Genomic DNA, 15940 nt, shown 5'->3' on the forward strand with positions numbered 1-15940 from the left:
AGTTTTTCACACAACCCTCACTTGTATGTTAAGCGAATGTAAATATATATGGCACAGATGTTATAAATGCATGCAAGATGTTGAAGTTTAAATATTTGTGGGTGTTTTAAAATGTATATAAAAGGACGGACATAACAATACTCGTGGCTTCGTATAGAAACATAATATTTTTTCAGTCTTTAGATTTATCTAAAATGACATTACAAAAAGCTTGTGGTGGTTCTATCCGGATGTTTCCTGGTCTGGCCCTTTTGGAGATGTAGTTGAATAGCTCGGTCCTGCAGTAGAGTAGATCACCATTGCTTGTTTCTGGTTGTACATAGATTTGTGCTCCTGGCAGTTTAATAGCACATGTTGCTGTTTTCTAACCATTCAGAGCTACAATCTATTTGTCTAAGTACTTGTGTTTTATTTGCTGACTTCTTCCCTCATTCTTTTACTCTTTAGATACAATGAAGTGAATGCAATAAGTACTGCGTGTGCCTATGGGATTCCTGAGTGTGCAGAGTTAACTTCTGGTCTCTTCAGCAATTGGATGCAAACTGGAAATAATTTGTGAGTATATTATCTAACGAAAAGTTAAATATAATACTTATAGAAAGCAAAAGCTTGCAAATGGAGGAGCACACACATAATACACATGGAATCCCAGTGATTATGCGATGGTCAAAAATATAATTATAATATATTCATTTGTAATTTATATCCAGAGAAACTGACAAAGCCACCAATTGCTTGTAGCCTGGTTAGATTTGTTTAAGGATGTCAGTTAGATTGTTTAATTCTTTACAGAAGAGTTGTTTTTTTCTTGCTACGTGTCATTGCACCGTAACAATCTAAGCAGAGAGAGCCGGGTGACCGGTATATAGTGTGACAATGTATATCTATGGCAAATTGAGAAGGTGATGAAAATATTATAGCTACATTTATTATGTGTGTGTGAGTTGAGGGGAAATAATTTTAGTGAGACGTTAGAAGAGGAGTGGGAAAGGTAGAAAGACCACGGAAATACTTCTTGAAGAGATAAGAGTACAGCGCATCGAACATGAAAATAACAGAAAAAAGCAAAAGCAGCATGCTCTATTTCAGCGCTGTGTCCTCTGTGTGCGGTGAGTCATCTGAAACCAGGGCACAAACATCCTCGGAAAACAAAAACATCTTATTTGGAGTGGAATCCTAGCGGAAAATGTAAATTACAATATGAGGTTGATCTGTAACTTGTGTGTTTTAAGCAGTATTGCTCCACATTTCATGTACATCAAAATTACGCTCAAAGGTTGAGGGGCTTTGGAGAAAAACAATGGCTTAAGAAATGCACTATAATTCATAGAGATGGATAAAAGGTCATTTCTTCAGTAAAAACACAAAACAATTTTTACTTTTGAACGGCTGTCGGAAGAAATGCAAGAATTAAGTTGTTTACTTGTTTTTCCATTAACCATTTTGATGCCAGAATGTGTTGCTTGTTGACTGGCATCTTCAGCGCAGGAAGGGGTTAATGAAAAGGGACTAGAAGAACAGGTGTGTGTGTGTTTACTTTTCCATTAATTCCATGTTTACCTTTCACAAAACATCTAATATTTACACAGTCATTCCTCTGTGTTCCCTGGATGTAAAGCTCGCCCGTGCACCTCACGGTTCAGCCTTTCTCACTTACCCTCAGTATCAGTGACTTCTAGAGGGGTCCATATAACCTCATTAAAATGTTGTTTTTTGGTACAGAACCTTAACTTTGACTCACTTGTGAATACTGAACCATAACAGGCTGGTTTGCAAGTCACTGTGATTTGTTTAATTTGTATGTAAACCTGTCTGGAATAAGTCAATATTTGTTGAGTTGATTAATTTTATTAGCTTACAGAAAGCAATTGTTTGAATATTGCAACTGTATAAACAAGTGTTGTACTCCTATGAAGTCGAGAAGTTATTATGTATCAGGGGAACAAGTTAGTTTGTCTTTCGTTTAGGCCATTGGTCAAAGAAAATATCAAATCGAACACAGCTGTACTACTTACATAGTTACATAGTAGATGAGGTTGAAAAAAGACGTAGGTCCATCAAGTTCAACCTATGCTAAATTTAGACAACAGATACTTTATCCTATATCTATACTTACTTATTGATCCAGAGGAAGGCAAACAAAAAAACCCAGTGTTATATCATCCAATGATATCTCATAAGGGGAAAAATAAATTCCTTCCTGACTCCAAGAATTGGCAATCGGATTAATCCCTGGATCAACATCCTTCCCATGTACACTTATTTAGTATATCCCTGTATACCTTTCCCATCTAAAAAGATGTCCAACCTTTTTTTGAACAAATCGATTGTATCTGCCATCATAGTCTCCATGGGTAATGAATTCCACATTTTAACTGCCCTTACTGTAAAGAACCCTTTCCTTTGTTGCTGATGAAATCTCCTTTCCTCCAACCTTAAGGGATGGCCCAGAGTCCTTTGTACTGCCCGTGGGATGAATAGTTCTTTTGAAAGCTCCTTGTATTGTCCCCGAATATATTTGTATATAGTTATCATATCCCCTCTTAGATGTCTTTTTTCTAATGTAAATAAATCTAATTTACCTAGCCTCTCCTCATAAGTTAGATTGTCCATCCCCTTTATTAATTTGGTGGCTCTTCTCTGCACTCTCTCTAGTTCCATAATGTCTTTTCTAAGGAGTGGTGCCCAAAATTGTACTCCATATTCAAGGTGTGGTCTTACTAATGCTTTGTAAAGGGTCATAATATGTTTACTTCTGTTCCATCCATTGCCCGTTTGATGCAAGATAAGATCTTGTTTGCCTTTTGCAGCTACTGTATGACTTTGGGCACTATTGCTAAGCCTGCTGTCTACAAGCACTCCTAAATCCTTCTCCATAAAGGATTCCCCCAATATATCTCCATTTAATTTGTAAGTCGCCTTTTTATTCTGGCATCCCAAATGCATAACCTTACATTTATCTGTATTAAACCTCATCTGCCATTTACCTGTCGACGTTTCCAGTCTCTCCAAGTCCTTCTGAAGAGAAATTACATTCTGCTCTGATTCTATTACCTTACACAATTTAGTATCATCAGCAAAGATTGAGACTTTACTCGCGATCCCAACCTCAGTCATTATTAAAAAAGTTAAAAAGCAGGGGTCCCAGTACCGATCCTTGAGGTACTCCACTCACGACTTTAGCCCAACCTGAAAAAGTTCCATTTATGACAACCCTCTGTTGTCTGTCCTTTAACCAGTTTTCAATCCAGGTGCATATATTATTACTGAGTCCAATTTTCTTTATTTTGTACACCAACCTCTTGTGTGAAACCGTATCAAAAGTCTTTGCAAAATCTAAGTAGACCACATCAATTGCATTATCCTGTTCTAAATTCCTATTTACCTCCTCAAAGAAACAAATAAGGTTAGTTTGGCAAGATCTATCCTTCATAAATCCATGCTGACTATTAGTAGTAATTTTGTTTTCCATTAGGTATTCCGGAATATTATCCCGTATTAAACCTTCAAGTAGTTTCCCCACTATTGAAGTCAGGCTTACAGGTCTGTAATTTCCCGGTTGTGATCTAGCTCCCTTTTTAAATATAGGCACCACATCTGCTTTACGCCAATCTTGTGGTACTGAGCCTGTGGAAATGGAATCCTTGAATATTAAATATAATGGTTTGGCTATTACTGAGCTTAACTCCTTGAGAACTCTTGGATGTATGCCATACGTAGGTTGGTATCCACACAAAGTCGCAGAAAGTTTACTTACAACTAGATATCTGCGAACTCCCAAATGTTTGCTTAGAAAAAGCTGAAACATTTTAGTTCAAAACCTTTTACCCCTTAAAGTTCAGCTGAAACTGACGAAGTTGGAGAGAAATTAGACATTTACAATAAAACTTTAAATTTCACCAGATAAAAAAGTACCATAAGTTAGTGCTTTTTTTGGAGACTGAGGGAGAAAGCCTACTTTTGTATAGTACTATGTGACTTATAGACCATCCCAAACACTTCTGTGTACAAAACGTGGAAGATACCTGTGAGATATGCTGTGCAAGTCATTCCAATATACTTTGCATATCCTATTAGTATTTCCCAGGTATGTATTAAATCAATCATTGATCTTCAAGAAACAGAGAGGTCTGACAAATTCCATCAAGGGCTGTGATTGTAAATGTTGCTTGAGAGCCTGAGACCCTTATCATAATGTTTGAGTCTCCCGCGTAATGAAACAGTAACAGCTTTGCCATTGACGTGCATTTGTAAGAATTCCATATTCACAGCTTTTCTGCTTTTATTATAGAATTCACCCGAATCTGAGATCAACCATCTACTGCAATGCAGTAGCCCAGGGAGGAGAAGCTGAGTGGAATTTTGCATGGGACATGTTAAATAAATCTGATATTGCACAAGAAGCAGATAAACTCAGATCAGCTCTGTCCTGCACCAAGGTGCCGTGGATCCTAAACAGGTGGGGAAATGTCACAATGTATTTTCTGGATGTAAATATAGGAGACAAGGAAGCAAAATGATTGTTACTCCCACATCGGGAATTGGGTGACTCCTATGTAGGTAACACGAAATGACAGAGGAGGCGGATAGACCATTTGTAAAATTGCGATGTGCAATATGGTAAAGAGGAAATGTATATGGATACCATGTAACTAAAGATGAGCGTGTAATCTGTGACCTCCCACTCCCCACTAAATTCTTTGAGAAATTAGTGGATATGCATAAATAATTGGGCACAAAACTCATTTCAAGATATTTGATTTCAAAGAAGCAGCAGTATAGAAATATTAGGTTCATCAATGAAAGGTGTTTTTACTTTGCTGTTGGTGGGGACTGTGGTGTTTGAAGGGGAAACCACAGCAGTTATAGTAACAGGAGATTTAGAAACAAACATACTTTATTTGAAAGTGAGTTTGCTTGTGCTGATAGCGGCCAATCATTTTCACAGGCTCCTGGAGTATTCTTTGGATTCCTCAAAGATTCGTAGACAAGATACTGTCTCCACCATAAGTTCCATTACCAGCAATGTGATAGGACAGAGCCTGTCCTGGGACTTCATAAGAGCCAACTGGAAGAAAATCTTCGATCTGTAAGTGTCTCCTTTTCTGCATGGGGAATAGATATTTGAAACTAAATGGATATTAGTTATCTGCAGGTGCTATTTTCACACAGCTTTACCTTGCATCAATTTGTGTAAATGGCTTGTGAGCTTGAGAAACGTCCATAGTAACACAGCAGGTCCAAAGTAATGGTTCCAAAAATAAGATCCATTTAATTTAATCCTGTGATACATTTTAAGTAGATGAGATACATGTCATGGGAAACCAGGACATTTACACCAGGTATGAGTACACCAGGTATCATTACACCAGGTATCAGTACACCAGGTATCAGTACACCAGGTATCATTACACCAGGTATGAGTACACCAGGTATCATTACACCAGGTATCAGTACACCAGGTATCAGTACACCAGGTATCAGTACACCAGGTATGAGTACACCAGGTATCATTACACCAGGTATGAGTACACCAGGTATCAGTACACCAGGTATCATTACACCAGGTATCATTACACCAGGTATCAGTACATCAGGTATGAGTACACCAGGTATCAGTACACCAGGTATTAGTACACCAGGACAATTACACCAGGGATCAGTACACCAGGACAATTACACCAGGTATCAGTACACCACAGATCAGTACACCAGGACATTTACACCAGGGATCAGTACACCAGGATAATTACCCCAGGTATCAGTACACCAGGGATCGGTACACCAGGACATTTACACCAGGGATCAGTACACCAGGATAATTACCCCAGGTATCAGTACACCAGGGATCGGTACACCAGGACATTTACACCAGGATATTTACACCAGGTATCAGTACACCAGGACATGTACACCGGGGGATCGGTACACCGGGGGATCGGTACACCGGGGGATCGGTACACCGGGGGATCGGTACACCGGGGGATCGGTACACCGGGGGATCGGTACACTAGACTGAACTGCTGAGTTGAACAAAAGTGAATGTATTGGAAAAAGTTTCCACAAACTTCCAGTACATGAAACACACACAAACTCACCCAACTGGAGTAACAACCTAAAGTCCTAGGTGTGGAGATCTCTATCCAGAGGTTTACCCCAATACACCTTCCAAACTTGTGCTGCTGTCATCGGTAGTATAGGCAGTTCTGCCTTGTACTCTCATAGCCAGACTTATTAAAAGTTCCCGCCGTCGTTTTCCTCCAAACTCCTCCAAGTCTCCGGAACACCCTTGGATGACTTCGGATATTTAGAGTGTCCACTTCAGCTTTCTGAGTACTCTGCAAGAAGTCTCTGGAACCAAATCCAGGTTCCTCCTCTTATATCCCTCGGTCTTCATCCACCAACATGGAGGACAGAGGGCTGACCAATCCCTGAGCGGATTGTCTTCGGGGTCCAATCAGTGAGTGAGGGCTCATCTGTATTGGCCCAATTCTGAGCGAGGGGAGAGTACTGGACTTTCAGGACAGCCCACAGGAGCGGGCTTAAGTAGAGCGAGGCATTTGTATGGGCCAATGGGAATTGCGCCTACAGGCCACAGTCCCGGCAACGGTTCCCCTGGTCCAATACCCCCAACAGGAAAGGTGACAGTGTCTGGGCCGAACAATGGTCCCCCTGCGGGGGAAGCCACTTTCCCCACACCCGAGTCCACAGCCCTGCCTCGCTTGACAATGTCCCAAGCTACTTACCTGCTCGCACAGGATCTCATTTGTGTGGCTATTGGGTAGTGGTATACCCAATCTGCACATTTAAAACATTTAATATACGGTTAGCCCCCGGTTCCCAAAGAGCTGCAACCAGGCTAAAAAATATCACATCAGCCCCACGTGGGCACAGTATACAGATATAGGACTGTACGTACATGAATAAATAAATATATCATATTATTGACCGGTAGGGGTAATAGGTGCTTGACCTTTATTTAAGAGCAGCCAAATCTACCCCTACCATCACAATGCTCATGCTGGATTTATAATAATCCAGAAGTAGGTGCTTGTATCAAAAAGTAATTTTGATTAACGTAAGAGAGACAAAGGACCATATTTAAGTGGTGCTATTCCCTGGAAGACACCTTTAATGGCCCATTCAACTATATGTAATCTCCCCCTCTCTCCCTGTCCGTCTTATAAAGAGATTACAGTGTTGGCTACTCGGATGGCTGGGCGATGAGGTCTCAAGGGTGAAAATAATGGGCGCCATGAACCTTAGTAGTATAACAGTCTTTTATTTGTGTCTCCAGGGACGGGGGCTGCTCACACACATGACAACCTTGTACTGTTTTCTCATGGTTATTCATAAATACTGTGCTTCCATACGTGCCCGCTCATAACAATCAGAGGGAGGTATGTCGGCTTGGTTGCTTTAATGGTTTTTGTTTTCCACCCGCCTGTCTCGAAGTGACATCTTACACTGGCGACACACTTTATTCGAGCTGGGCTAGTCCCACGAATTCGGGTATACCCGGGTGTATTGAGGTTTGTGACTGTTTTCTGCCCGAGTGCATTGAGGTATTTTCCAAGCAGGGATTGAAGCATTTTATTCCCGCTGGCTGCAATACTGCACAGTATATATATATATATACTGCATTACAATTCATGAATTTATGCCATCTGGTAGACACGCGAAGCATTGCAGCCTATTAAATCCTAATCATTATCATTTAACAGATCAGCCGCCCGTCAGCCAGGCATGAACCCAGGCTGGGAAGGCAAACACAACGGGGCTTGTCAGAGGTGAGGAGCGGCGCATTCCAGGTATCTGCCAGGTACATACTGGGTATTTGCTCGAATAAAGTGTGTCGGTGCAGTAGATGCCTCATTTTATACTGGGCCCTTGCTGGGATCCTGGCTTATACTATCCAGGTGAAGATGATACCTTGTTTTCAGTCTGGGAACTGCCACTTCCACACTGGTTGAAACGAATACCTATACAGATCTGAGGATAGTGCCGATCCACCAAAACCCGGGAGCCATTTCTCAAGGGCTCTTTGTGTCATTTTCCCCTCTCTGGAACCTGCTGGATTCCATTAGCCATCTTCTTGGATCCTAACTTAAAGGGCCCTGTCCCTACCCATAACAAAGTAAAGAAGGGGGCCTGGTCTGTCCTACTACTTTATGGGTTTATCCCTATCTCCTCTCCCCGAGGCTCCTCTCCTCTTGTCCTCCTGGAACCTAACCTCTAGAATCTTCTCTTTAACCTAAATACTCTCCCATGACGTTGGAATCCCTATGGTAACACCAGGTGAGGCCCAACATACACTAAACTGCTAGTAACCCCTTTAGATAGGGGGGTTACACACACACACACACACACACACTGCACAGACAGAAGGGACGTTGTAACCGTAGCTAGGAGCTTCTCCCTGCCCCCTCCAGACAGCTTCTTAATACCAATGAGCTGGTGAATACTGTCCTACTGACTCTCCCCAAGGTGCAAGCTGGGGCAGTGACACACATTGTGATACATCTCATTATAATCTGTGCCCCATGTAACTCCCCCAACTCCTCCTACTGACTCTCCCCAAGGTGCATGCTGGGGCAGAGACGCAGAATGTGATACATCTCATTATAATCTGTGCACCATGTAACTCCTCCCCAACTCCTCCTACTGACTCTCCCCAAGGTGCAAGCTGGGGCAGAGAGACGCAGAATGTGATACATCTCATTATAATCTGTGCCCCATGTAACTCCCCCAACTCCTCCTACTGACTCTCCCCAAGGTGCATGCTGGGGCAGTGACACAGAATGTGATACATCTCATTATAATCTGTGCACCATGTAACTCCCCCCAACTCCTCCTACTGACTCTCCCCAAGGTGCAAGCTGGGGCAGTGACACACATTGTGATACATCTCATTATAATCTGTGCCCCATGTAACTCCCCCAACTCCTCCTACTGACTCTCCCCAAGGTGCATGCTGGGGCAGTGACACAGAATGTGATACATCTCATTATAATCTGTGCACCATGTAACTCCCCCCAACTCCTCCTACTGACTCTCCCCAAGGTGCAAGCTGGGGCAGAGACGCAGAATGTGATACATCTCATTATAATCTGTGCACCATGTAACTCCCCCAACTCCTCCTACTGACTCTCCCCAAGGTGCAAGCTGGAACAGAGACGCAGAATGTGATACATCTCATTATAATCTGTGCACCATGTAACTCCCCCAACTCCTCCTACTGACTCTCCCCAAGGTGCAAGCTGGGGCAGAGACGCAGAATGTGATACATCTCATTATAATCTGTGCACCATGTAACTCCTTCCCAACTCCTCCTACTGACTCTCCCCAAGGTGCATGCTGGGGCAGAGACGCAGAATGTGATACATCTCATTATAATCTGTGCCCCATATAACTCCTCCCCCAACTCCTCCTACTGACTCTCCCCAAGGTGCAAGCTGGGGCAGAAACGCAGAATGTGATACATCTCATTATAATCTGTGCACCATGTAACTCCTCCCCCAACTCCTCCTACTGACTCTCCCCAAGGTGCATGCTGGGGCAGAGACGCAGAATGTGATACATCTCATTATAATCTGTGCACCACGTAACTCTCCCCAACTCCTCCTACTGACTCTCCCCAAGGTGCAAGCTGGGGCAGAGACGCAGAATGTGATACATCTCATTATAATCTGTGCCCCATGTAACTCCCCCAACTCCTCCTACTGACTCTCCTCAAGGTGCATGCTGGGGCAGAGACGCAGAATGTGATACATCTCATTATAATCTGTGCCCCATGTAACTCCCCAACTCCTCCTACTGACTCTCCCCAAGGTGCATGCTGGGGCAGAGACGCAGAATGTGATACATCTCATTATAATCAGTGCCCCATGTAACTCCCCCCAACTCCTCCAACTGACTCTCCCCAAGGTGCAAGCTGGGACAGAGACGCAGAATGTGATACATCTCATTATAATCTGTGCCCCATGTAACTCCCCAACTCCTCCTACTGACTCTCCCCAAGGTGCATGCTGGGGCAGAGACGCAGAATGTGATACATATCATTATAATCTGTGCCCCATGTAACTCCCCCAACTCCTCCTACTGACGCTCCGTGAGCAGGGCCGCCAACCGCTTTCACGGGGCCTAAAACTGAAGTTTCCACCAGGCCTCCCGTGTTGGCGGCCTTGTGAGATTCCCCCTCCCCTCTTTCTCTTAAACTCCCTCTATTTCTCTCACCCCTTCTATTTCTCTCACTCCTTCTATTTCTCTCCCTTTCTCACACTCCCCCATCTAGTCCTCTCTCCACCATATATCTCTCTCCCCCCTCACTCTCCTCTTCTTTCTTTTAGACCTCTACCCCTCCTGCTCAATCACTCCCCCTCCCTCTTACACCCCCTCGCTCACTCACCCTCCTCTCTCTCAATGCTCCACCACTACTCAATCCCACTTTCTCTCTCAAATCCCACCCCCATCACACTCAATCCCTCCCATGCACTCGATCCCCTCCCACGCACTTGATCCCCTCCCTCGCACTCGATCCCCCCTCTCGCACTCGATCCCCCCTCTCGCACTCGATCCCCCCTCTCGCACTCCATCCCCCCCTCTCGCACTCGATCCCCCCTCTCGCACTCCATCCCCTCCTCTCGCACTCCATCCCCCCCTCTCGCACTCCTTCCCCCCTCTCGCACTCCATCCCCCCTCTCGCACTCCATCCCCCCCTCGCACTCCATCCCCCCCTCTCGCACTCCATCCCCCCTCTCGCACTCCATTCCCCCTCTCGCACTCCATCCCCCCTCTCGCACGCGATTCCCCCCTCTCGCACTCCATCCCCCCTCTCGCACTCCATCCCCCCTCTCGCACTCCATCCCTCCCTCTCGCACTCCATCCCCTCTCACTCGATCCCCCCCTCGCACTCGATCCCCCCCTCTCGCACTCGATCCCCCCTCTCGCACTCGATCCCCCCTCTCGCACTCGATCCCCCCTCTCGCTCTCGATCCCCCCTCTCGCACGCGATCCCCCCTCTCGCACGCGATCCCCCTCTCGCACGCGATCCCCCCTCTCGCACTCGATCCCCCCTCTCGCACTCGATCCCCCCTCTCGCACTCGATCCCCCCTCTCGCACTCGATCCCCCCTCTCGCACTCGATCCCCCCTCTCGCACTCGATCCCCCCCTCTCGTACTCGATCCCCCCCTCTCGTACTCGATCCCCCCCTCTCGTACTCGATCCCCCCTCTCGTACTCGATCCCCCCCTCTCGTACTCGATCCCCCCCTCTCGTACTCGATCCCCCCCTCTCGTACTCGATCCCCCCCTCTCGCACTCGATCCCCCCCTCTCGCACTCGATCCCCCCTCTCGCACTCGATCCCCCCTCTCGCACTCGATCCCCCCTCTCGCACTCGATCCCCCCTCTCGCACTCGATCCCCCCTCTCGCACTCGATCCCCCCTCTCGCACTCGATCCCCCCTCTCGCACTCGCACTCGATCCCCCCTCTCGCACTCGATCCCCCCTCTCGCACTCGATCCCCCCTCTCGCACTCGATCCCCCCTCTCGCACTCGATCCCCCCTCTCGCACTCGATCCCCCCTCTCGCACTCGATCCCCCCTCTCGCACTCGATCCCCCCCCTCGCACTCGATCCCCCCCCTCGCACTCGATCCCCCCCCCTCGCACTCGATCCCCCCCCTCGCACTCCATTCACCCCCCCTCGCACTCATTAATTCCCCTTTAATTTACATTTTTAAGCTTTTGAAGTTTAGTATTTGCAACAGTCCCTAAAAAAACAGAATTCTTATCATGTTGGGATAGATTTGATAGAATATTTATACAGATAGATTTGATGATGAGTGTGAGAATATTGATACGAGTGTGAGAATATTGATACGAGTGTGAGAATATTGATACGAGTGTGAGAATATTGATACGAGTGTGAGAAAATTGATACGAGTGTGAGAATATTATTTCCTTCCTAGATTTGGGGCGTCGTCTTTCTCTTTTGGAAACTTGATTGAGAGAGTGTCTCGGAGATTCGCCAGCGATTTTGAACTGCAGCAGGTAAATGACAGTACATGTCTCTGATGGCCATGTGACAGGGGCCAAAGACGAATGCGGCTGCTATGCGGACTCAAATCAAGGAATTTTTGCTTCACATTTAAGGCCAAGTAAACTAAATGGTGCTAAAACAAAATCCTATTTTATGACCTGTTTATTTCAATGTGTGTCCTAGTCCCTCTAGTGCTGGACAGGTATGGAGCTGTTTGCTTTGCATTGCTGGTCTCTTTTGCAGTAGAAGTGTTACAAGTATTTGCATTTATAAGGGTTGCGATTACAGCATAAATGTAGCTCAGGTCCCGTAGAGCTGACACGAAACACTGCGATACAGGTAAGTAACGAGTACGGAACAGACTTGTATAACATGCACTGTAAGTATTGTACAGAACAGACTTATATAATATGCACTGTAAGTAACTTGTACAGAACAGACTTGTATAATATGCACTGTAAGTATTGTACAGAACAGACTTGTATAACATGCACTGTAAGTAACTTGTACAGAACAGACATATACAGTAATATGCACTGTAAGTATTGTACAGAACAGACTTATATAATATGCACTGTAAGTATTGTACAGAACAGACTTGTATAACATGCACTGTAAGTAACGTGTACAGAACAGACTTATATAACATGCACTGTAAGTAACTTGTACAGAACAGACATATACAGTAATATGCACTGTAAGTAAGGCTGCGCTTATAGTGCCTGGCGAAGCAACGTCGCGCCAAAACAAATACATTGAATCCGTCGCCTGCACTTATAGTAAGCGCGACGGAGCGAGGTAGCGCCCAAAAATGTTGAAGTCCGTGAAATTTTATTTTGGGACAGTCGCCACATGAAACTGTCTCTAAACCAATCACAGAGCGCCTATTGCACTCTGCCCTCTCCCTTCGTAACGTCACTGGCCTCGTCGCCAGCGATGTCGCTCAAAACTAAAGTTCAACTTTCGCCAGTGGCGACGGTGACGTTATCGGTCGCGTCTCCGGCACTATAAACGCGGCCTAACTTATACAGAACAGACTTATACAATATTCACTGTTGAGGGACCTTGATGCTATTAGTTTTCACTTACAACAGGCAGTTCTGTCATAATTATCTCTTTCTGCTACATGAGTTTTGTAAATGATTTCCCAGAACTGCAGAAACGTAGAAGAGGGTCCCCAAATGCCTTAAGGGGCATTTCTCCTAGGGCCAAAGTGTACTAAAGGCAGTGACATTAATCACTAGGATGGGACCACTGTAACACGCTCACTTATAGTAGAAATGTTGCACGTGGGTAAGAGAATCTCCCAGATTCTCCGAAGCACAAATACAAAAATGGAAACCCACAGCACTCAGATACACAAGGACAATGCACAAACGTTCTGAACAAATGTATCTTTCTATGTGCAAACAAAGTACTGAAATAAGACCATTTACCTCAGATTGTTCTGAGAACGCAATCTTCTTTAAACCCCACTGTCCTATCCAAACAAAAAACTGTGGGGAAATATCATCAGGGAACATTTGAAGGTGACACAACATTATAAATCACAATAGGAAACACTGTAATATAAGCCTAGATCTAAACATAAATGCCAGGACTAATCCAGCAAATGTAAACCTCACATGTGAGCACATTCACGTCTCACACCGGCTTTCCAACCTGCCTTTCACCATTATCTCGTAGCATACAGCGCTTCCACTGCAGCTAGGGATTCTGGGAAATGACATGCAAATGAGCACACAGTGTCACCTTTTGCTTCAAATGCAATTTTGCATGGACCCTATAAGCTAACTAATAAATACAAATGGAAAAAATAACTGTCCAATCCAGGAGGGCTACATTTCAGGCACTGAGGCCTTTCTTCAAGCCTGTTCCCACCTCTGTCGTACTTCCCTAAGGAGACATTTCTGGTGAAGGGTTTGATTTCATGTTCCATTGTGTGTGATGTTGCTGCGCACTTAACGCGAGTTCTCTGATAAGGACACGGAGGGATAAAGGGAAAGAAAACACTTGACTGACAAACACTTTCGACTCAAAGGAATGCAATTTGCAATTCATTTCCAGAGTGGAAAAAAGGGAAGCCTAAGCTTTGAGCATGTCCGGTGAGCTTAAGGAAGCCGGTTATGTGACGTCGCTTCTTTAAAGTCTGATTTTCTCTCTCTCTGTCTTTCTAGCTGGAGCAGTTTAAATTAGACAATCAGGAGACTGGGTTTGGAACAGCCACCCGGGCCCTGGAGCAAGCCATAGAGAGAACCAAAACGAACATCAGATGGGTGACTGAGAACAAGGAGTCTGTACGTTTATGGTTCGAGAGCGAAATAAAACCTTAAGAGTTTTTGAAAAGCACCTCGAACTTGTGAAGAGAAGTTTCCTGCCGCCTGCTACTGGTTCTATTTCCAATTCTGTGCTTTATTTCATATAGCAAAATGAATAACTTAACCACTTAAGTGCCGCAGGGACCTGAAATATGTTGCACAGGGACACCTCCAGCACCTAAGGAGTTACTGCCCCTCTTTAGTATTCACATTTTTTGGGGAGGTTCAATGAATTTTCTGTTAAAGTGACTGAGAGACCCACCAATGTTTTGCAGGCCTTTCGAGTATAAGGGACTCTTTAACCCCTTCACTGCCACTCAGGGTTTGACCTTTAACGCAGAGAAAAGACAATCATTGCGTAACTTTATTTATACTTTTTCAATCTCTGTGTAAATAATAGGTTTAGAATTTTCATAAAGTGTTAAATTAAGACAGAAAAAGTACATTATCAAGTACAAAATCAGTGCATTTAGTTTTGTATAATAAACTATAAGAATAAAATTGATTTGTGGGAAAGATCATGTGCTTTGTGAATCCTTAAACCATCACCTGGGAACAGGGACGGCTTTCCCGGGCCCAGGACTAGAATTTCCACAGGGATCCCCAGTGTCGGTGGCCATGAGACTCCCCCCTTCTCATATACCTCCTCACTTTCTCACCCCATCTATGTCTCCCCCTCCACCCCATCTGTCGGCAGCCTTAGAGACTCTCCTCTTGCACTTCCCCCTTCTCATATACCCCTCGCTCTCTCACCCCTCTATATCTCTCCCCCCTTCTTGTATACCCCTCGCTCCCTCACCCCTCTATATCTCTCCCCCTGTTGTCGGCCTTGCCTGGGAACATGCAATTTTATTGTTCAGCAAAATCAATGGGTTTTTAGCATGCCAGGCCTAAAATTAACGCTGTATTTAGTTGCAATGATACTGTATCAAAGTACAAATATACACGCAAAGCCCTTATTTAAACGCAAATCACGCTGAAAAATACCTGTGCCTATGTAGTAATCTTAGATGTGCCATTTTCGGTATATGTGTGCCTGTGATGAGGGCTTTATGGAGTTACATTTGCATATTGGCACAGGTCTATATATTAAGAATTGTGAGGCTTCTGTTACGTTTCTTGATGGTTTTTCGTGCTGGATTTCTCCCCATCTTCTTTTTAGTGCAGGATACTAGCGCTGTTTGTGCTGAACTCTACAACTGTAGAAATACTCTTAATACATATGTTGCATTTCAGATGGAAAAAAAGATGATTTTTGGTGCAAATAAGTCAATGCAGACAAACTTCTTTACACATAGCATAGTGGAAGCTTTAATATAACATACAGTAATTTGTGTAATTTTTATATTGCCTCTGATGGGTAGGGTTACATGGCTTCTTTCTAAACACCAAGAAATTAACAAAAAGACAAACAAAAGTACATCAGTGGGTAAAACCAGCAGAATTGCAGACATCTGAGTAATATATTGTCTCACTGGTGTGCTTGGAACTTTTTATTACAGAACACCACATATCCTTTACATGGGTACCAATGTTCTGATCTAATATTGACCGTCTCCATGTAAATTCAATCAACAACTGAA

The 15940-nt window shown here is 44.4% G+C and overlaps 1 protein-coding gene across 2 annotated transcripts in view; it reads left to right on the top strand.

Moving 5' to 3' along the window:
* Nucleotides 1-14873, top strand: part of ANPEP (alanyl aminopeptidase, membrane) — a 67929-nt gene extending 53056 nt beyond the window's left edge. For both annotated transcript variants that reach the window (XM_075575137.1, XM_075575138.1), the window contains 5 exons: nt 448-555; nt 4292-4459; nt 4949-5089; nt 11969-12050; nt 14217-14873. In XM_075575137.1, the coding sequence (XP_075431252.1) occupies nt 448-555; nt 4292-4459; nt 4949-5089; nt 11969-12050; nt 14217-14372 (655 nt within the window). In that variant the 3' untranslated portion in view covers nt 14373-14873. The remainder of the gene's footprint in view (nt 1-447; nt 556-4291; nt 4460-4948; nt 5090-11968; nt 12051-14216) is intronic.
* The last annotated feature ends 1067 nt before the right edge of the window (nt 14874-15940 follow it).

The sequence above is a fragment of the Ascaphus truei genome, chromosome 18 (assembly GCF_040206685.1).
Source record: "Ascaphus truei isolate aAscTru1 chromosome 18, aAscTru1.hap1, whole genome shotgun sequence".
Lineage (NCBI taxonomy): Eukaryota > Metazoa > Chordata > Amphibia > Anura > Ascaphidae > Ascaphus > Ascaphus truei.